A 22004-nucleotide genomic window follows, 5' to 3' on the forward strand; every position below is an offset into this window, starting at 1 on the left:
GGTAAGTAAATGATCAGAGAATTTTCATTTTTGGGAGAAATATCCCTTTAAATTTGTTAGATCTTCAGGTTTCTTTTAAATGGCCCAGGATTGTAAGCTGTATTTTGTGTGTTGCAGGGAGTGGACATGCCCAAACTGTTGGACGCTGGCTCGTACATCTGTCACTCACTCAACAGAAAGACAAATTCAGAAGTAGCTCAGGCCTCCTGCAAGCTCTGAGAAGACTAGATCTGTCTCTGATCTAGCCTCATGATTGAACCTCATATGATGAGTCACACAAAGCTGTCCTTTAGTATGAAGTGAAATCACTTGATAAACAGCATGTCTGAAATGAGTGTCTATCAACTCAGTGGAGCTAGACATTAGGGCCCACCTTGGTCACACTGTGGAGCCAGTCCTGGACCCAAACTGTTCTTTAGTGCCTTTGTAGCTGGTGAGCTACAGTGTGTATGTATATTTTGAATAAATTAATTAAAGTACTGCATAGTAGTTCAGGAATCAATGCCAGATGGGAGTTTTTATGAATCATATTTCGATGCAAATGTATCTGTTGTTTAAACTGTTACATTATTAGTGGGGGCCTGGGTAACGAGTAAAGACGCTGACTACCACCCCTGGAGTCGCGAGTTAGAATCCAGGGCAAGCTGAGTGACACCAGCCAGGACTCCTAAGCAATCAAATTAGCCCGTTTGCTAGGGAGCGTAGAGTCACATGGGGTAACCTCCTCATGGTTGCTATAATGTTGTTCTTGCTGTCGGTGGGGCACTTGGTGAGTTGTTTGTGGATGCATGTGTGGAGAATAGCATGAAGCCTCCACACGGGCTATGTCTCCACGGTAACGCGCTCAACAAGCCACGTGATAGGATGCGCGGATTGATTGTTTCAGATGTGGAGGCAACTGAGGTTCATCCTCCGCCACCCGGATTGAGGCGAGTCACTATGCCACCGTGATGACTTGGCATTCCAAATTGGGGAGAAAAGGAAAAAAAAACGTTTCCATTATTGCTTGATTGATATGTTGACCTTGTCACACAGAATTAAAAATCACAGTCATGTTGTTGTGCTTTGAGCCCTTTTCTGCTTTTAATTGTATGTCCCCAGATTTGTGTTCCTGCATTCTGATGAGTCATTTGATAAGTGATTGAGAAATGGAAATATCTGTCATTACCAATTTAATACAATACAGCACTGGTAGCCATAACAAACCTGATAAAAGGAAAAGAATCTCACAAAACTTCAGATAACAAATGCATTTAGCTATGTGGCACTGTTGTTAGTAATGATTGTGTCCTGTATAGAGTAAAGGGAGGCTTAATTAAAAAAGAATTTGTTTTTCTCCAGGAAATACATTACTCTGTTTCCTTTCCTGCATGCCAGAGTAGATAGATATCCCTTTACAAAACAATTAAATCAGATTGAAATCAAGCACGAAAAAAGCTCTGTGTGTTTTTAGAATGTTTTGATGTTTTAACTGGGCCAAATGCCTATAGACTTCCATTAATTTATTGTTGCCTTTTGTCATGTTGATAAAATGCCATTGTATTTCTTTGTGTGTTGTTAACTGATATTATGTGATATAACTGACATTAACCATCCTCCAGAAATTGTATTTTATTTTGTTCTTTGTCTTCCAGCCTGTACAAAATGAATCAGGAGAAGGTTAATTTACAATTAAAAACAAAATATGTTGTAATGAATGTGCCAAACTTATTCATTTAAGGTCAAGTCCACCCTGTACCAGGTAAAGCTTAACTCTTTTTACAACAGATACAAAATAAAAATGTATTCTTCCTGCCAAAAGAGGAAAGTAACTAACCAGTAACACAGAGTACTTCTGTTTATCTCTTAACGGCAATTAACTTGTTAAACCAGTCAGGTGCATTTACACGTTTTGATGCATAATTCATCCACCCTCAAAAACATATTTTACATGCATGATTAGAGCTTTGACAAAATAAAGTGGTTAAAATATACATTATAGTTTTTGCCAGTACCGCCACTCTATAAGCAGACTACGCAGTCTGCGTAGGGCACCAACTCCTTAGGGGGGCACCAGAAAGTCCACCAGCTGCCCTTACTCGCACATTATACGTTATTCAAGTACCCAAAAGCAGTAGCAGAACACGGATGATCGATTTACGCTCATATCACGATTCTCTTTATATAAAAGTTTTTCAAACTAGTCTTCGAGATATAAAGACTAATAAAATATGTCATACACAGCAAACTGAGAACATCATTATAAATGGTTATTGGGAAAATAGAACTTTTTTATTTCTAAATGTTACAAAATAAATGTAGATGTTATGTAGACATTGTGCATGCCACACTTTTCAAGTTTTACAATTAAATACTGATTAGGATCAAGGAAACAAGTTTTTTTTTTTTTTTAACAACCAAAAAGGATTAAAGAGGAAACAAAATCCATACTTTTTTATTGTAGAGGCTTGCAGTCACTTTTATGCCTCTACAATAATTCAAAATATTTCCTCTTTGTTTCAATGGTTTGAACAGATTTAATCTCCAAAAATTTGACGAAAGGCATTTTTAAAATATATGTACTTTATTTATACAAAATATCTAAATAAACATACTTTTTTAAACTTCTTGATTTAGAAGAAATCCACTATTTACAACACTATACTTACACATTATTAGTACATGGTGGCGTAGTGGGCTAAAGCACATAACTGTTAATCAGAAGGTTGCTAGTTCGATCCCCACGGCCACCACCATTGTGTCCTTGAGCAAGGCACTTAACTCCAGGTTGCTCTGGGGGGATTGTCCCTGTAATAAGTGCACTGTAAGTTGCTTTGGATAAAAGCGTCTGCAAATGCATAAATGTAAAAATTTCATGAAACAGCATGTCAGTGCGTTGATTCACTTTTTGATACAAAGGCAGGGTGTGTAGCACCAATAAAAAATCTCAGCTAAACAATTTAACATCTGATCATAAGTCTGAACAAAACTAGCTTCAAAACTTACAAATTCCAACAAAGTGTAGAACACATTTTTAATGTATTTATTTTTGCAATGAATAAAGGAGGAGGAATACATGTTTTCTTGATCTACCATATTATAAGGCCAAAGGTACTTTCATAGACACTGGTGGCCAAAAGTTTGGAATAATGTACAGATTTTGTTTCGGAAGGAAATTGGTACTTTAATTCACCAAAGTGGCATTCAACTGATCACAAAGTATAGTCAGGACACAAATCTACAGCACCATCACTTTTTGAAAAAAGTAATTTTTGATCAAAACAAGACAGGCCTCATTTCCAGCAGCCATCACTCCAACATCTTATCCTTGAGTAATCATGCTAAATTGCTAATTTGGTACTAGAAAATCATTTGCTATTATATCAAACACAGTTGAAAGCTATTTGGTTCATTAAATGAAGCTTAACATTGTCTTTTTGTTTGTTTTTGAGTTGCATTATGCAATATACAGTATGCAATAGACTGCCATGTCTTAAGGTCAATATTAGGTCAAATATGGCAAAAAAATAGAAACCGCTTTCTCTAGGAACTCGTAAGTCAATCATAGTTTTGAGGAATGAAGGTTATAAAATTGCCCAAAAAAAATGAAGATTTCATACAAAGTTGCTCATTACAGTCTTCAAAGACAAAGGCTCTAACAAGGACAGAAAGTGATGTGGAAGGCCAGATGTACAACTAAACAAGAGGATAAGTACATCTGAGTCTCTAGTTTGAGAAATAGATGCTTCACATGTCCTAAGCTGACAGCTTTATTGAATTAAAGGGTAAAGGGTAGACTCAGCAGTGCATGCCTTTTGGGAAGAATTGCAAAGAAAACAGAAAACAAAAAGAAAAGGTTAGAGTGGGCAAAGAAACACAGACATTGGACAACAGATAATTGAAAAGAGTGTTATGGATCTTAACCCCATTGTGCTTTTGTGGGATCAGTTAGACTGTAAGTTGCGTGAGAAGTGCCCGACAAGACACATCTATGTCAAGTGGTACTGAAAGCGTGGGGTGAAATGTCATCATGAGTATCTGGACAAACTGTCAGCTAGAATGCCTAGAATCTGCAAAGCTGTAATTGCTGCATGTGGAGGATATTTGATGAGAACACTTTGAAGTAGTTCAAGAAGTTCTGAAAAATAAAATAAAATTGTAATAGTCATTTTTCATGTTATTATTGTCCTGACTATACATTGTGATCAGTTGAATCACACTTTGGTGAATAAAAGTACCAATTTCTTTCCATAAAAGCAAAATCAGGACATTATTCCAAACTTTTAGCTGCCAGTGTACCTCTTATTATTTCAGCAGAGTTTTCCATTTGAGTCCATGTGTGATTGCAGATTAACATTAACTATGAAACCTCTTTGATCTGATCTTTGTAACAAATACCAGGACATGAGAAAATGATACACACGCACAACATTTTTCAGTAAACTAGTGACCCATGAGGCATTTTGTTACATCTTTTCACATACAGTGCAGCTCCTCCCTTCCTCCCTCTTCTATCTTTTTAGGTGCTAGTGTGGTGAGGTTTGTGCAAGGTGTGTTCTCCATGAATGCTTTCCAAATTATTTGATAACTCTTTGTTCATTTTATGTAAGGAATGCTTTAACATTGGGAAGAATAAATTAGAAGAAAAGGAATGAATTTTCACCCCTTTCTTATTTAGAATTAGTGATAACCCATATTTATTGGCTAAGTAGATAAATCTGTCAATATTTGGCCATTTTTTGATTATCTTTATCGGTCGATAACCACGCCCGCTTGGCCATTTAACAATCATTAGCTCCCCATTGTGTCAGTTCCAATATCTACCAACAGTCTTATCCAACAGGATAATGCACAACTTGTGAACAGTGTGTAAAAGGTGTTTCAGCGTATATTTGTACATCTCAATAACTTTAATTGTATGAGCCTATATCGCATATATGTACATTGGCATAATATTTGAATGCTACTGTGACAGGGCGGAGGGCGGGCCGGGTTGTGATTACACACCCGGTCCCTTATCAGGCTAATTAAGCCTCTGAGAGGGATAAAGGCCGATTGCTGATGGTGGTGCCAAGAGAGAGAGAGATCGTTTACGGACATGTCCGTCATGTGTGTGTGTTTGTCTTTTGTTTAAGTTAATCATTAAAATATTGTTTATATCGCCAGGCTGGATCTCGCCTCCTCCTTTCTATTGAACTCCTTTACAGCCACATCATTTTGGTAATTGGAAAGACACTTAATCCCTGGTATTTCAGAGCAATAGTTGCTGCAATTGACAACGACCCAAGATTGGCAGTTTTTGTAGGTCTCCATGGAAGGTGAATAACCAAGTCTTTGAAACTTGAGAGCTCAGGATCGAAGCCTATTTTATGCCTCCAGGGGACTTGGTAGAGAACCAAAACATGTTCTAGAGCAGTGTTTCTCAACCTTTTTACAACTAAAAATTCTATGGCACATAACTATTCAATAAAGTCCTTACCTTCTCCTTTATTAAAACTTGCATGGCTACAAATCTACTGACTTCAGTATAAGAATAATAAACACAAAGCAGATCTATGGTTTGATTTTCCTACAATAACCTATTTAAACTTCTGAGCAAGACTTTTATCAGAAAAGACCACAATAATGGACAAATAATAATAATTTTGAGTTTCAATAAAGTTCTTTCGTCACTGTAAAGCGCATTTCAGATGAGTTGAGTCGAGGCGCCAATGCTCCGTTCAACGCCAGCGTCAAACGCCGCATTGCCCTCAACATGACAAGAGTTGCAGAAAGCGTCACAGAGGGGCGATTTTACGAGTTTGTCACGTAAAAAAGTGGGAGGTGTGCAAAATAAACATTGGAAACATGTATTTGGAAGAGAGAAAAAAGCTTGCAGTTGCTTTGATAGCAGAAAGTAATAAAAGGACTAATGTTTAGGTCGAAGCGTTTTCTTAGTGAATTTAAATTAGTTAAATAACTGGGGTCTCTGATATTCGTAAACAATAAGGCCATATTTAATTATAAGAAATTATGAGACATTCAATATTTCTTCACAAACTTGGACAGTTTTTAAATATTTCTTGTTGCTTAGTACTCTCAAAGACATTATTGGTGAAGCAAAAACGTGTGTGTGAAAAACACTTCATAGACTTCAATGTATTCTGCCGCGAGTCGTATGAAAGTCACTATATTAGTCACTTTTGTACATTAATCATTGCTCTTCACAGTCACAAAAGTGACTGATTATTGTTTAAAAATGGTGAATTTCTCCAAAAGGCGAGGAGTTTAGATCCCTGAAATGTTTTTTTTTTCCCACTCATTTATTAATTTTGTGGAATTTGATAATTTTCCACTGCACACCTGACAATTGTTGTGAAACAATGTTCTAAAGTATATCAGACTGCATCTTATACATAGGTATTGAGAGATTTGGAGCAGAAGCTATCATGTCCACACTGAGCCTGTAAGCTGGTTTAAAGGTTGGCTTGAGCTCAGCTTTACGCTGTGGTTTAAACTCAGGTTTATACCCAGACCTAAACTCTGATTTAGACTCAGGCTTGTACTCGTGTATACAGTCCAGCTCGTGCAAAGGAATACTGCAGTTACTGTCCATGTCTCTGTATCTTCCGTGAAGTGGCGTGCTGCTTCTGTGATGCATTTTAAATTGGTTGGCACAGAGAACGATGCGCTTGGAGATGAGATAGATGATCTCACACACACTGAGCACAATACACAGTGCTGAAGCTCCAACCATGAAGTAGGTAAAGACCCTTTTTTCTGTGGGTCGGGAAATGTAGCAATCCACAATGTTGGGGCATGGATTGACTTCACACTTCACCAAAGAAGGCAGGTAGAAACTGTCGTAAATATAATGTAGGATGTACAAGAAGGTGATCTCTATGCCAGTCTTGACAAAAAGGCTGATCAAGTAGGTCCACCACAGTCCACCAATCTTCTTTCCCGTATTGTTGTATAACTTGGCATTTTCGCCATGTTTGGCACGATACTTCCGTTCACGTTCATCACGGTACTTCACATGCATGACCACCATCAGCGATGGACAGGTGACAAAGATGAGCTGCAGGGCCCACAGGCGGATGTGGGACATGGGGAAGAAGTGGTCGTAGCAGACGTTCGAGCAGCCTGGTTGCTTTGTGTTGCAATCAAATTCTTTCTGCTCATCACCCCAAACTCTCTCCGCAGCTACAACGTAAACCATCACTCTAAACACAAAAACCACAGAGAGCCAAATGCGACCAAACGCAGTGGAGTATTTATTCACCCCACTTAACAGAGTTTGGAAAGTCTTCCAGTCCATGGCTCAACTTAAGAAAAGCCCAACATACTCTTGTCTTCTCTGAATTCTTCCTCTGAAACTGTATTAGTGTCAGAAACAGGTAACACAACCTGGAGACAAAAAGGAGGTATATCTGAAAATGTCATGATGTGAGAACTCAATTCAAACCACACACAGTCTGCATTAAAAGCCCAAAGCACATTGTATTAAATAGCTACTCTAAAATATTCTACAGTAAGTGTGCACTCAAATTATAACATGGTAAGCCTATGCAGGAGACAGATTTGATTTAGTCTTTACCTGAAAATAATCCCAGGCACTGTTGCTATTTGTTTAAATCTTAACTTGAACTTGACAGATCTTTACTTTGGACATTAGAGAAAGGACGTTTCTGTCATAGAAATTATTCAAAGTAGAGTCATTTAAAAAATTTGACATGAATGAAAATTAGGCTGTGAGGGATATAATTGTCACCCTCGTCATCTTTCTGTGTTGAAGTTTATCCCATCACCTTCCCTTTATGTTTGGACTTAGACTACATTTCCCATCATGCACTTTCCAGACATCCTCATTACACACACCTGTTCCCAATTCCCTGTTATGTCTTTAGTGCTCGTGTATGTGCGCGTGTGCGTGTATTTATCACTTTATGGGGAAAAATGTCCCCAAAAGGATAGTAAAACACGATATTTTTTACGTTTTGGGGAAAACAGCTTATAAATCATACTAAATTATGTTTTTTGAAAATGTAAAAATGCAGAATGTTTTCTGTGAGGGTTAGGTTTAGGGGTAGGGGTAGATGTTAGGGGATACAATATAAAGTTTGTAACAGTATAAAAACCATTATGTCTATGGAAAGTCCCCATAAAACATGGAAACCCAACGTGTGTGTGTGTGTGTGTGTGTGTGTGTGTGTGTGTGTGTGTGTGTGTGTATTCCTCTTGTTCTTCTTCTTGTCGGTTCTTGTTTGTATGGTTGTGAATTTAAATGTTTCTCCAGGCTTCTGCTGTGACAATTAATTTCCCTTTTTCTCAAGTGTTTTATTTTCAACTTTATCTTCATCTTCTGAGTTACATTTAATGAAATATTCTGCGTTTGGATCCACACTCTCCCGTCTCGTCCTTCCTAGCAGCACTGCAATAATTATTTTCTTCAATTGCATGCTCTTTAAAGCTGTACTGTATAAATGTCCTACTGTATAATTTTCACAGCTTAGTTTTTTCACAGCATAGTTTTTTAAAAGATTGTTTTTCAGTTGTCAGCTGGACGATCAACAAGAGTACAACCCTTGGAAGAGGGTGCAAGTCTCACAGCCTCGTTTTCATTCCTGTGAAAAGGTCTATATGACCCCAGAATAATATCTTGACTTATTTATGGCAGTTTGAGGGCCTTGCCTGAATTACTAATCCACCAAAAGAGCTTTCCTCAACACTATTAATGGATGTAAACTAACAACAACAATGCGTGCCAATTAACATAGGCTAGATTTTATATTATTAACCTTGAATTTCCCCCACTAAGTTATTATAAACTAGTCAAAATAAAGCCATATTGCTTCTCTTTTCTCTCTGTCCTTTCTGTTTGATTATTTGATTAAAAAAATGTAATCCGGTCAAACCAGCATGTACCTGTTTTCATTTCTAATGGTTAATCTCGATTAATTTTGCTCTTCTAAAACTTTCCTCAGATTTTCAAGATATATATTATATATATAGATATAGATATAGATATAGATATATATCTTTTAGTAGCTAAACGCAGGCATATAGACCAAACTGTTGTTCAAAACATAATATATGGACATGCAGGTGACAATTAATTTTAAAATTATAAATGTAATAGGAACTAAGTAATAAAAACAAAGCATCTGTACAGAGCGTCTATATAGCCTTTGAGCTTATAATGACTGCTGATCAAGGGCTCAAGTTTTCACAAATTGAAAACTTTGAAACTCTCTCAAAACTGACAAAAACAAGATGTTTTTTTACTTACTTTTGATGTCCCAATGGTCTTAAAATTCGAAGGCTGTTAAACTTGTTACTGAAGATCTCTCTCTTTTCTTTCTTTCTTTTTTTTGTTTTGTTTTTTGGCTCTGTGGATCTGGTTTTGGTAACACGCCTCCAGAGCTCGAGGGTGGAGTTTAGTATCCATTCTAAAAGACAAGTAACAAACCCATCTACTTTAAAGACATCAAACCAATTTACTGCAATATATGTGTGTACAATGCTTTCAAAATCATCATGCCACTTCATGTATTGCCCTCAATGCCAAATTTAGAAATAAAGAGAGCACAACATTGCTCTGTGTTTGAAGTTAGACACTATGTAAAACCACTGAAATATGACTCCAAAAGTTTATATTTAGTATGCTGTCAATATTTTAGTAGGCACAGCACTGTGTTTTGTGACACAAGCAAAAAAAGTCCTGCCTGTAAAGCATAGTTAAATTTTCCATGGTATTGTACAATAAATAAAACTACCTTTGTTTGGACAGTTCAGTCAAGTATACACACACACACTCTTTCTGTGAGCGTTAGTGGTTTGAAGTGTTCCCAACGTCTGCATGCGGCTCCTTCGTGTTTCAACTTGTCCATGAATGTCTGCCCTGTACTCCATACTTGCATAAAGGGCCACACCTTGTCCTGATCTACAGCTTTGAAGTTGTTTTGTAACAGGCTGATTTTGAGATTTGTTTAGAAACATGTCAATGTATTGGTGGTCTTCGGAGACAGAATGGTGTCTTTGAAATGGAGAGACTGACTAAACAGTATACTCAATAATAATTCTCTTTTTGGGGGTTGTTTGTGGTCAGGCACCTTTCCAATGTTCTGCTGGGAATTCGGTACTAATTATCTTGAGTAATTAATGTTTATGGATTCCCAGCAACTCTTGGTCAAGGATACAGAAAACATTCATGGTCTTTAGTGGCAGCTGGATTTGTGGTTATGAAAAACGTATAAGACTTGAGAACTTGATTCTGATAATAAAATGAATGGTTGGATTTTTGGCATGTAATAGCAGTTTTGATTCCAGGTAAGGCAGAAGTGAAGGTTTCCACTGGAAAAGTCTCTGTAGTTCTTTAACATCAAAGTGTTGCAGAGGAGATTTAGCTTGTTCACATGTGGAAAGCTTCTGACTCACTGCTAAAGACTTCTGAAAGATGCCAAACCCATATGTGGAGGACTGCTTTTCTGATTCAGGCATGAAAAATGTGAATTCTAGTATAAAACATTTTCATTGACTGTAAATCTTCCCGTTCTCAAGTCTGAAAAGATCTAATGTGTGTTTATGAGTTATGCAAGTCATGTTCTGTCTGAACTTGTTTGTTCAAGTTGTGAAAAATCAGAATGAAACATTGTGGAAGAATAACAACTAGATTGTGCGGGTGTGTTTGAATGTTTTTGAGCCAACTGATGTTCTTGTTTATGCAGTGCAATGATTAACCTCATTTAGGCCATTTACACACTAATTCGTTTTCGTTTGAAAAGGCATCTTTTTCTCCAGGTTTTGGCCTTCCGTCCACACTGAGACTGCATTTTGACAAAGAAAATTTAGCTTTTCGAAAACGCTCACCCAAGTGGATAAATTTGAAAATGTGTTCTTTGCATTGCAGTGTTGCCAGGGCAAACAGAGATATCTGAAAACGAAGATGTATTTGTTAACATGTGATGCAGTCATGTGATCCATTCAACCCAAAACAATCAAGATGGCGGCCTATGTTTTTGCAGTGGTGTTGTGTCTGTTATTCACTTTGATAGCGTTATTAAAGTTAAATGTTACCTTGGACAACCTTCATATTGCATTCCTTCAAATGCGACGGAAATGTATTCAAAATTGCTGTACGGAAACGGAACACGAGGATAATTGCATTTCAGACCGTACATGGATAGGCCATTTTTCAGTAAGAGTATTTAAGAGTTTTCATACGTTTTAATGTGGACGAGCAACTTTTAGAAAATACTTGAAAATGGCAGTATGTGTGGAGAGCGTTTCGAAAACTAAAACACTGTTTTGAAATGTATCTGGATTAATGTGGACATTGCCTTAGATTTGCAAACCAGCGACTGAAAATGTTCCAAGGAACGAAAACAAGTCCATTTCTATTGTTCCGGAGTGAAAACTTTTCTTTTTTTTAGTTGATCATCATAAGAATGTGCTTTGATTCTGAATGAAACACTTTTCTTTGCCTTAATGCACATTGTGGATGTAGCCTTCTGTGACATGCTGAAGAACTTTTAGACATCTATATATAATTACTACGTATTTATATTACAAATAGTACAAATAAAAAGTACAAATATTGAGGTAAAAAGTACATTTCTCAGTTGTTTCCAAGTCTTCACTTATTGTTTGGTATGATGCATTGAAACAGATTCGATGCTGCCGGATTCTGATGGAGAAGATATGTAATAAATAAATAAATAAATTGTAATAAAATTATTTGCCGCACATAAGATGAAGTTTAGTCCAAACATGCCTAAGCAGTGCGTGCATGCTTGCAGGGGAGAAAGATTTTGGCTATTAATTGATTTTAGATGGCCAGATGTAATTTTTTAATATTTAAAAACAATTTGGAGATATATTTAAAATTAAGAATCCATTTTTTTGATAACACTTTATTTTATTTAGGCTACTGTATACTTTGCTTGCTATGATTTCTATGCTGATAATTCCCCCACATGGAAAAGTTCTTATTATCAATTATTTTGGTAGAGTAAAGTCCCTTGAAGAGCTTGTTTTTCCAGACCAGGTCCCTTTTTATCTTGAGAGATCTGGTAACAATGCAACTGGTAAATCACCCACCCTTAGCATAGATTACTTTCACTGTTATTAACTGGCTTTAATTTGAACCGGTTACCAAGTGGAAAGGAGGCAGCAGAACGCAGGAACCAGACTGAATCAAATACAGTTTCTGCTCAACTAACCGAAATGAAAAACATTTCGTTTTTAGTCCCTGCTAAAAACTTAGAAAGACACTCACTGTCTGAGCACTTTATTAGTAGGGTGACCAGATTCCTGCATGTAGAAAACGTGACAGCCCCCTCCTTAAATATCTAAATCTCCTTTAAAACAACGTACATTTTCTTTACCAGCAATACTGCAGAATATAATTTTGTTTTATCTGAGAAAGTTGAATATAATGTGAAAAATGCAAATATTTTAAAATATCTAAAAATCCTTTAAAAAAAGATGCGTTCACCTGAGAAGCAGCATATAAGATATTTATACTTGCTTTTAGAGAAAATATCTTAAATATAATTTTGTCTTTTCTGCACTCGCAGAATTATAACCAAGTGAAAAAATGCACTTATAAACAAAATACACTTATATTTAAGATACATTCTCTTAAAGCAAGTCTAAATATCTTATATGTTGCTTCTCATGTAAATGTATCTTGTTTTAAGGATTTTTAGACCATTTTGAATGGAAAAAAGACCAAAACACTTGATAACAATAGGATTGTTTGCAGTGAATTGCTTAACTGAATTCAACTTAATAAAAAGTATTTTTCCCTTTAATTTAGTGAATGTCATTTAGAGATATTTTTAAAAGATAATTTTTGCTCTTTATTGTTTGTAAGCACGTTTAATACAACATTTTAAGTCGAGGCAGAAGCTGAATAATCGGTTAAGAGCTAATGATTAATCATTGCAATAATCGCAAATATTCAAATAATCATTCTAATAATTGTTAGATGAATCGATCATCAAAATAATCGTTAGTTGCAACCCTACTCATGTAACTGAGAAAGTCGCATTGGCGCTAGAGAAATTTGAGGATAGGGGAAATATGTGACAAAATACATTTATTTTCAGAATAAGTGCTTAAATACAGGATTGTCCCTAGAAAAATGGGACGTCTGGCCACCCTATTTATTTGGAACACCTGTACACTTATTCATGCAATAATCTAATCAGCTAATTGTGTGGCAGCATCAAATCATTCAGATACAGGTCAGGAGCTTCAGTTAATGTTCACATCATCCATCAGAATGGGGGAAAATGTGATCTTAGTGATTTCAACTGTGGCATGATTGTTGGTGCCAGATGGACTGATTTGAATATTTCTGTAATTGCCAAAAACAAAAAACATCCAGTGACCAGCAGTTAAGTGGACAGAAACACTTTGTTGATGAGAGAGGTCAATGGAAAATGGCCAGACTGGTTCAAGCTTACAGAAAGGCTACGGTAAGTGCTCGAGTTGAGGGGGGATGCCATCCCCCTTTTTGAAAGAAATGTCAAAACCCATCCCCATTGTAAAACCACCATCCCCCTTTACTATCCCCTTTAGATCAAAGCTGGAGTGCACCTTTCTAATGATATATAGGTTGTCATGACTAAATAAGAACTGTATTGCAATAACATGCATTAAATTAAAACAATACTGACAATATCTTTGACTAATTGATCTTTTGGCGATCAATGAATGTTTGACTCCACCTTCCCCCTTTAATTTTTTTTTTCACAAATCATCCACTGGCTACGGTAACTCAGATAACCACTCTGCAAATTGTAGTTAGTAGAATAGCATCTCTGAATTCACAACACTTCGAACATTGAGGCATATGGGCTACAACAGCAGAAGACCATGTAGGGATCATAGTGTTCCTAATAAAGTGCCCAGTGAGTGTATATGTCTATTATTATAAAGAATAGTTAAATATACAGTAATACACCTTTGGCACCAAGCTTCCAAAGTAGTACATGTAAATAATGTTGTCAGTGCCAATTATTATGACAAATATTTGTATTGGTGTATACAGTGTTGATGATGAAAAAAATGAGGGAGAGGAAATAAAGCAAAGGAGACAGAGAGGAATACATGGGGAGGGGAATCTCTGAAGTGTAAAAAAAAGAAAAGGACTTGTTTGATGGGTTGCCACTCCTTAAAGAATGTTGTGCCTCAACAGCAACCACTAAACTTGCTTCAACACAAATATCTAACAACATCCCCACCCTTTTCAGGTTTACTACAATATAAAGAATAACAAATACATACAGGACTGCTTTTCTTGGTAATGAAACATGAAGGGATATTTTTGGTCTTGTGGCCTTTATGAATGTAATAAAAAGAGAGAAAATGAATGGTGTTACTGGAACATAGCTGAAATACAATCCAGTTACACAACAGCCCAGGGAGACATTTAAAAAAGGGGGGTTGTTATCCTGCAGTTCAACAGGCATGTACACATCTCCAGATAGGCTTGGCACAAATTTCAACATTCTTCTTGGCACTTTACCAACTCTGGCGACAGTGAGAATATTAATGGCTAGCTATTTTTATTAATTAATATCTGTAATGAGTTTTAAAAAGTCTTTACTAGAAGGTGCATTACATAAAATTCAACTAGAGAATTCCTGTTGGTGCACAAATAAAATAGTTTCTTGTTCCATCTTGCAGTCTTGGTGTAAATCCAAATGAATTGTCATCATGACGATGTACATAATGATATTTATCTCTGTATTTTTTGCATGTTTGTTTTAGTCCTGCTCCATAGCACAAACAACTTGGTCATAATAACTTTACAAGATGGTGAAATTGTAAGAAATCAGACGAGTTGGCTCGTACAAAAACGCCCTTTTTATTCCCATAGAGAAAAATCAAAGAACAAATTAACAATGTTAAGTTTAACCCCTAAACCAAACAACACTCCTAACCACCATTTTAAAAGTAAAATCACAGTTGCGTACCATGGAAGAAAAAGAAACATCAGGGTTTTGAGCAAGTGTTCATAAAATCTTTCCTAAGCTTAACACCTTACCCAAACCCTAAACCTAATCATGACCTTTATAGAAACTAACTTTTGTGTACAACAGAAGAAAGAAAACATCAGGGTTTGGAAGACAAGAGAAGTGTATTACATGCTATTGACATATTTGCAATGCATAAAGAATTATGGAAAGTATAGAACTGTTCAGCCATAATGTCAATTTGCAGGCGAACCTGGCAGACTAATTCGCCATGAGTTCCTTTAGAAATTTCCTATGGGTTTTTCTAATGGGGTTTTTCAAGAGTAAAATAATGTCTGTGGTAAACATTACTTGAAGATACTTGGATGTTTTAATCTACAACATAAATGATTTTTGAAGCCGCCATATTGCTAACGAGTTGTGCTAACGAGAAAAAATTCTCCCATTCATGTCTTTCATAGGCTTTTCATAAAAGAGTTCTAAGCCATTTCATTGAAAAATATTCACTTACAATATATAAGTAGTTTGAGAGTTTAGGAAGACTAAATTGTGTCATTCACTGTGTATCATGCGAGTGAGGGGTCCCTGCAGCGATTCATTGTTTTTTGTACATTGTTTTTTGTCGAGATTCTCTGATTGGTGGAGTGTTTCTCTTTAGGATCAAGAGTAGTGTAGTTCTTCACCAGGAATTCTGCTATTAAACAAGATTTCAAATAAATGAAGCTAAAATAATAACACGGACAGATGGCTTAAACAGAAGCATACAGTCAATTAACAACATCGAAGCTGGTGGTAGGTCTGTCTTTAAAGGTTTATAAAATCGTAAAAAGTTATTTCGCCTTTAGAAAAAATTTACAAAGAGATTTTTACTTCCAGAACCTGACTCTTGTGCTCAATTGTATTGATTTGAAATTTTGTTTGTTGGTTTGTGTAAAAGTCGCAAGTTTTCATTCTAGGCATGCCTAGGGTGACCACACATCCTGATTTTCCTGGAACCGTCCCAAAACGTGTTTTGTGCCGTATTTTCCTCTCCTAAAATTTCTGCCTGAGTGGTTTTCTCAGTCTCATGAGTATTTTAATCAAAGGTAAACCAATAAAATCACACTGTGTTATTTGAAGTACATGATTGGATTAAACTAAACTAATACGATTAAACTATTCCAATCCTAATCCCCTATCAAAAGATGTCCAGTTAGTGAACAGATTGAGGAGTCAGTTTGAAAGAGCACACGGCTGGAAAAATGTCAAGGAATCGTGCATGCACTGTACATTTAATGAGGATCTTCAAAAAGAGATTTTTTTAAAAAAAGTCACAGACAGAGCCTAGTAAAATGAGATGTGAGATTTGTGGAGCTCACTTTTCCATCGCCCATGGAGGCCACACCAACAAAAAAGCATGTGGATGCTGCTAAAAGTGTGCCACATCAAGTGTTACCGATTTTTTGGTGAAGCAAAGTTCAGAATCTGACAAGGTGCTCAAAAGTGAAGGTTTTTTTGTTGTGCGCGGCCATGACTTTGCACATTCATGACCTGAGAAAAGTCCTGCAGTCCCTCTGACATTAATACGCAGTTGGATGCCCTGGTTGAAGCTGGTGACATGCGAGTGATAAACTTTTATTCAGCATCAGTGGATTCCAAAATTAAGAGAACACAGAAAAACTCATTGGAGAACACAGAAAAACTTGAGTGGGCCCTACTGAGAGACATCCCAGAGAGGAAAGACATTCAGAGCAGTCTCGAACACTTCTACTCCAGAATCCCTTCTACTCTCAGTTTGATTGACGAAACCACAGTCTTTGATGAGTAGGCTTGTGTGAAAAACATTGTCACTCGTTGCATCACTGATGGCCGTGACTGAAAGATGGACAGACATTTTTCATGAGCTGGAGAGCAAGACCATCAACTTCAGAGTCTTAGCCAAGGTCGTGGAGTTTGTTTTATGCCTGCCTGGGACATCTGCGTCTGAGGAGCGTGTGTTCTTATTAATGAATGCACTATGGACACCAGATAAATTTAGACAGTCATGAAGGTAATACTTTTCATACGTCTTAATTTTTGACTGCTCTGCATTTTATGATATACTCTCGAAAGACAAGAGCACACACTAAGAAAAAGTTTTGCAAGCAAAAAGTTCAAGGCGACAACAGTTCTACTTCACATTGATCTGCGCTTAGGTAAGGATATGTTAGTTCATTTTTGCTGGGAGGGGGCTGTCCCGTTTTCCACAAGCAGGAATCTGGTCAACCTAACTAGGCATGTTGTATGATATTGTGGTGCAGGACATGGTCATTTGTCAAGAGAGGAAGCAGTAAGGGCCATCACCTGGTGATTTATGATATGCAACACCTGTGTCTCATTAAAGTTATGATGGAGATGTACTTTTGAAAAGGCCACCGAGAACATCAGTGAGGGAGAGAGAGCCCCAGTCACACAGGCCTGACATTCCGTGAGGTTAAACACTGCAAAGCCGTTGAATTGTAATATTTTTGAGTTTGTTATCTCTTATGGCTAAAGCTAAAGTAGATACCTTGTTGTGAAGCTGAAAAGCCAAAGACTGTTAGACTGGGAAAAAACATTAAAGCTTGATTTACCTAAACTGCCACCCCCGCTTCCTTATTATTGAATCCTCTACAGATATCTTACGTGGTACCGTCTCATATTAATTAATACAAGTCGTCAGGAGATTTTTTTTGGCACAACACATCCTTAATTGTTTCATCACCATGAATAATTAATAAACAGACAGCAAATTATAAGAAAATAAAAAGCAGACTTTAATAAATTTCAAAATGCAAACAATGTTAAACACACGGTAATGAGGAAGGAATGCCGAAAGGTTAACATACAAACGAAGGACGTCTAACCTAAGACAATGTTTACTTACAAAGGATACATGTTTATCAGTGAATGAGAAATCTCTTTCTCGCCTTCTCTCACAAACACACACACACACACACACACACACACACACACACACACACACACACACATCAGCCTCTTTTCAATTTGTTCATCTGGCAGCATTTTAAAAAAAAAAATCAATATTTTCTATAATACATTCAAATTGGAGCACCACAAAATTTGGCACACATCTACACCAGCTAATATAAATAAAAACCAGGCATCAAAAATATTAAATATAACAGTGATAACCTAGACAGAATGTAAACAAACGAAGAAGAAATGTACACATCTCTGCATGCCTGCAATTCTCATATCCAACGAAGAGAAAAACATTTAAATGTCACTGCTAAATTCAAGATAAGGGCTCTTGTCATCACTTTTTTTGCTTCAGATGAAAAAATGTAAATAATATAACGTACAATTATAAAAAAAACTAAAGGTGCATGGAAGAAAGCTTTAGCTACAAATTTTGAGTTACATTTTTTCTTGTTATATAGTGTCAGTTGGAAAACTGACAAAAATGACCTTGTAATTAAATGTAATTAGGCCAATACCTTTGGCGTGTGAAGATTCTGGAGCTTGGCCTAACAGATGACACGGCACACATAAATCATGCACTGACTTGCTTTAGTCATACAACTAAACTATAATAGCCTCTTTACACAACAGAGTTAAGGCTGCTCTGTTCCTGCTCAACATTCTTTGTAAAGACTCAATGCTGTATAAAAGCCAGACTAAATTATACCTGCTCTGACCCACCTCAGCCCCTAGTTTCAAAGGTGTTTCCGATGCTGTTTTTGTTCTGTGTAAATGAAATGCAGCATCAGAGCAGACTTGTTGTTGACTTTATAAATGTAAAATAATTTTCATTAATTTCATATATTTAAATGCATGACTTTATATTTAAATCATTAAAGGTTATTTTTTTGGTATATATGCCACTTCAGGTGCAGCCTTTGCTGTGTAAAGATGGCTCATGTCTCAATATTTCATCCTGAATGTTGCCACTTTGACCTCCCAATATTTTAAAGATTCTTGCAACAACTTTAGGAAAAAGATGAGACCAGCAGATATAAGGCAAGCATATAAGCAGTTTCCTCTTTTGCCGAATGTCTGTTGAGTCGGTACTGTTTGAGTTCACATTCTGGGCAGGGTTGCACCATCTGTGTGTAAGGTCTCGCTTAAGTTGAGATGTAAAATTCACTCTATAGTAACTACTAGTCAGTTGTAAATTGGTTGCACCACCTGTTCTTAAGGCAAGATTTAGTCAAGTAGATGTAAACTCTCCGTAAAGTGATGCATAGTCGCATAATATGACGTTTTTACTTCTATTGATCCAATAAGCAGCCTTCACATTTGAGACAGAAGTGTTACAAAGCTGTGAATTTCCATTTGCTCTTGTTACGGTTGATGTTCAAACCTTGTTTGCTCGTGTAACTGTCAGCTGTAATAAATGGCATCCCCATTAAAATATGATGCATAATAAAACAAGATGGTATATTTAGCCTATGTAAATAACAATATTTAATAACTGTATCTAATATTAGTAAGGGGCAATAAATAAATACTTGTACAACATGCTGGAAAAATACAAATTAATTCATTTTAATATCTTATATATTTTGTATATGTTGAAACTTAACAGTGGGCAGCATACACAGCAAAGTGCACCATTAGATGGTTACATGCTGAAGTTGTACGTTTTTTATGTAATGTTTTCTCCCATAAATTTAAACGCATGTTATGCAACATCATAATATATGTCAAAAGGACTGAAGCCTGTCATGCAAAACATGAGCTCATTGATGTCATTAAATGAATCAGATTTTTTACTCCATCAGTTACTCCTGGTCTGAGGCTTACGTAAATATTTAGTATATACGTAGGGTTACGTTCTACCTAATTTTAATGGTGCAACGCTCAAATATTTAGTAGTGCTTAAATTGTGACTTAGTGCCATTTACGCCACAACTAGACTAAGTTCTAACTTACATATAGCTGGTGCAACCAGCCTCTGGTGAACATGAGGAGCATTTTTCATCTTTGGGTCACATTTTGAGTGAAACTCTCCATCATTATTTTCCAAACACGTTCTTTTTATGATGAGATAACCTCACTGTACGCTGGCGCCGGCTGCTCTTTGCTTGCCAGATTCTTAGCGTTTGACTGTAAACAAGCATTTGAGCTCCTCATGTTCGAGATGGACCTTGCCTTGCTTATCTGGCGTGACCCCTGCAACCTGTGGACACATTCAAAGCACCGTTTGCCCACCAGGTAGATGATCTCGCAGAAGGAGAGCAGGATGCACACCAGACTTGTCACCACCATGAAGATGGTGAAGATCTTCTTCTCTGTCGGCCGAGAAATGAAGCAGTCGACCACGTTGGGGCAGGGATCCTCGGAACACTTGAGCGGGGTCGGAAAGTCGTAGCCCTCATAGATGTGGTAGAGCAGGTAAACAAAGGTCCCATCCACAACCATCTTAAAAACCAGGGAGAGAACATAGGTCCACCAAAGACCACCATGCTTCTTTCCAGTGTTGGCATACAAGCGCTGACACCCCTCACCGTATTTCAGACGGTGCTTTCTCTCGCGTTCCTCACGATATGCCACATGCAGCAGCACTAGAAACGATGGGCAGGTGACGAAGATGAGCTGCAGTGCCCACAGACGTATGTGGGACACTGGAAAGAAGTGATCGTAGCAAACATTATGGCAGCCAGGCTGAGCCGTGTTACATGTAAAGTCTTTCTGCTCATCGCCCCAAACCTTCTCGGCAGCAACAACATAGACCATGACCCTGAAGAGGAAGACTATGGACAGCCAGACACGACCAATTGCAGTGGAGTACTTGTTGACCCCGCTCAGGAGACCCTGAAAGATAGTCCAATTCATGGCACCTCTGAGCTCTCAGGCAATGTTACCTGAATACTTCTCACCTGAGAACAAAAAAGGAGGGGGCACATAGAAAGTAAGAACATAAAGAGAACATAACATAAAAAGAAATGCTCCTCAACATATTCCCTTTGGTGTGGTGGTGTCCTCGTTCTCTGACCACATACACACAAAGACAACATCGTATTACCACACAAAGAACTTTCTCTTTAAATTAACTTTAGAACTTTGTCTAATATTTGTACTACAATGATTAAATGACAAAACTTTTATATACGTGTTCAGGCGATTTAACTAATTCCACGTTTTAGAGCTCAAGTTAAAAGCTGAATAAATACAATCCTACAATTAAAAGCATGAATCATAAACCATGTGAATCCAAACATTTTAAACGGTCAGTAATCGCAAATAATTTCAGCGCATCTCTTAAAGTTTGCTTTAGTTTCAGAATAAATGTTTAAAATTGACATAGTTATAGCAATTTAATTGTAAAAATAAAAGTAAGCTTAAATCGTTTGTACTCACAATCTGAGAGAGAGAGTTCAGAGCCGTCTTAAGTGAAGTCTTAGCACCGTAACACTGACGTGCAGGCGGAGTCGGATGAGCTACGGGCGTCAGGCACAACTGTGGCACGTGTGATGAATTGTACCCATTGATGACACCTAGTGGAGAACTTCATCAAGGATCCCTGGCTGCAGCTGGCAGAACGGGTCGGGCTACATACAGGGCGGGGCTACACTTATCGCTCCGCCCATAACCTACTCTCATTGGCTCGGTCATTTTTAATAGGTGTATAAATATAGTCATGAAAATTTTTGTAATATTCTAATTCCATTAAGCTCCTATTCTATATTGATTCATATTCATTCCTTTGAAGGATTGTAAAAGATTATCTCTCATCATCGCTTCAAAAATGTGTGCTCCGTTATGTCGTCGGCCTAAAAATTTTTTATTTCTAATTGACATGCACACAGAAACCAACAGCAGTCAACAAATAGTACAGCGGAAAATAAGTAATATTGCATGAGGCATTCAGGCTATAACTGTTAATACTGTACTGACGTATGCATGAGCATCAAACACCAAAAACATTTCAGTTGGCATTTAATAACATTTTCATGTCAGTTTCAGACTTTATAAATCCCGATTTATTCTTCACTTTTAACGGAGGATAAAATCCATGAAATTTATTGAATATCACAAACAAGGAAGTACTATAATAAAACAGTTTTGCTCAAATATTAAATTTTATTTAAA

The 22004-nt window shown here is 37.0% G+C and overlaps 2 protein-coding genes across 2 annotated transcripts; both read right to left on the reverse strand.

Moving 5' to 3' along the window:
- Window positions 1-1483: 1483 nt before the first annotated feature.
- On the reverse strand, window positions 1484-9867 carry LOC127657167 (gap junction beta-3 protein-like). The gene is made up of 3 exons (XM_052145840.1): window positions 9738-9867; window positions 9251-9410; window positions 1484-7368 (listed from the first exon to the last, which is right to left on the reverse strand). Exon 3 carries the CDS (start codon window positions 7277-7279, stop codon window positions 6347-6349), a length of 933 nt encoding a protein of 310 aa, XP_052001800.1. The 5' UTR covers window positions 7280-7368; window positions 9251-9410; window positions 9738-9867; the 3' UTR covers window positions 1484-6346.
- A 5013-nt stretch (window positions 9868-14880) lies between these two features.
- On the reverse strand, window positions 14881-21374 carry LOC127657280 (gap junction beta-4 protein-like). Its single transcript, XM_052146007.1, has 2 exons — window positions 21273-21374; window positions 14881-20791 (listed from the first exon to the last, which is right to left on the reverse strand). The coding sequence occupies exon 2, from the start codon at window positions 20745-20747 to the stop codon at window positions 19950-19952; it is 798 nt and encodes a 265-aa protein (XP_052001967.1). The 5' UTR covers window positions 20748-20791; window positions 21273-21374; the 3' UTR covers window positions 14881-19949.
- Between the last annotated feature and the right edge of the window lie 630 nt (window positions 21375-22004).

The sequence above is a fragment of the Xyrauchen texanus genome, chromosome 16 (assembly GCF_025860055.1).
Source record: "Xyrauchen texanus isolate HMW12.3.18 chromosome 16, RBS_HiC_50CHRs, whole genome shotgun sequence".
NCBI classification, from domain to species: Eukaryota; Metazoa; Chordata; class Actinopteri; order Cypriniformes; family Catostomidae; genus Xyrauchen; species Xyrauchen texanus.